At 33.2% G+C, this 1,430-nt stretch overlaps 1 protein-coding gene across 1 annotated transcript; it reads left to right on the plus strand.

Moving 5' to 3' along the window:
• Window positions 1-425: 425 nt before the first annotated feature.
• Window positions 426-1,245, plus strand: LOC124421222 (the record flags this gene model as incomplete). The annotated part of the gene is made up of 1 exon (XM_046956084.1): window positions 426-1,245. A coding segment is annotated over one exon (820 nt), but the record flags the coding sequence as incomplete, so codon positions are not given.
• Window positions 1,246-1,430: the final 185 nt, after the last annotated feature.

The following is a 1,430-nucleotide window of genomic DNA, read 5'->3' on the forward strand; positions in this document are numbered from 1 at the left end:
AGAACTGAACTAGAACTGAACTAGAACTGAACTAGAACTGAACTAAAACTGAACTAGAACTGAACTAGAACTGAACTAGAACTGAACTAGAACTGAACTAGAAATGAATTAGAACTGAACTAGAATTAAACTAGAACTGAACTAGAACTGAACTAGAAATGAATTAGAACTGAACTAGAATTAAACTAGAACTGAATTAGAACTGAACTAGAATTGAACTAGAACTGAACTTGAACTGAAATAGAACTGAGCTAGAACACTTTTCTATAAAAATCACATTATTAAAGACACTTTTATAGAAATTGTTTAGCCAAGACTTGTTTTTGTAGACAGCTTTTTAGTCATACCCAATTTCTAAAAATATTGCAGACAAGACACTTTAACAGAAACTACCTATCTCTATCTATTTTTCTTCTCTTTTCTAGTTATCAACGTCATCGCATGTTATTTATTATCTCCGAAATTTTAACCGCCATTGCCTTCTTTCTCATCATGTTTACACCCGCCATACCCAAAGAACCAATAGCTGTAGAATTCCATTGTCATGCCGGAGTAACCGATTTACGTTACTGTTCTGAATTTGATAAATGTATGAATAATGAACTACAAGAACATTATGCCAATCAAACGCTCAATTGCAAACTTCACTGTCAAGCTAAACCCTTTATGTGGGATATAATATGTGAAAATTGGTTAAATAATACAGATTGTACACCAAATACTACCACAACTATGGACATAACCACCTATGTAGATATGGGTCAAATGGAGGTGGAGAGTTCGTGTATGTTCTTTATGATACCACATCTTAAAGGCTCAATAAATGATAAAAATGTTACCATGTTTTGTCCGAGTAATAAGGAATATTTTAATGCTTCCTGTAGTTTAGATTGTAATGATGAATTTCTTGATAGTAAATTGGGTTTAAGTCCAGTTATTAATAATAAAGCGGCTATGGGTTTATATCAATTCTGGTGGTTCTTTGCTATGTTAATAATATCATGGATTGGCATGGCGGCGGTAGTTAGTATAGGTGATGCTATTTGTTTTGGCATCTTGGGAGAGCGTGCACATTTGTATGGTAAACAGCGTTTATATGGTTCTGTGGGTTGGGGTATATTTTCCATAATTGCGGGCGTTTTAGTGGATAAAATGTCTAAGGGTGTAGATAAGGATTATACTATAGTATTCTGGATGACTTTGGTGATAATTGCTTTGGATGTGGTGGCTTCAATGAAGTTAAGGGTGAGTTTAAAAAAAAATAAGTTACAATTTAAAGTATAAAAGTAATTTTGGAATAGAATACAGTCCTGACTATAGATTAGACTAGACTATAGACTAGACTATAGACTAGACTATAGACTAGACTATACACTAGACTATAGACTAGACTATAGACTAGACTATAGACTAGACTATAGACTAGACTA

This window comes from Lucilia cuprina, unplaced genomic scaffold (assembly GCF_022045245.1).
Source record: "Lucilia cuprina isolate Lc7/37 unplaced genomic scaffold, ASM2204524v1 Scaffold_6585, whole genome shotgun sequence".
Taxonomy (NCBI): domain Eukaryota; kingdom Metazoa; phylum Arthropoda; class Insecta; order Diptera; family Calliphoridae; genus Lucilia; species Lucilia cuprina.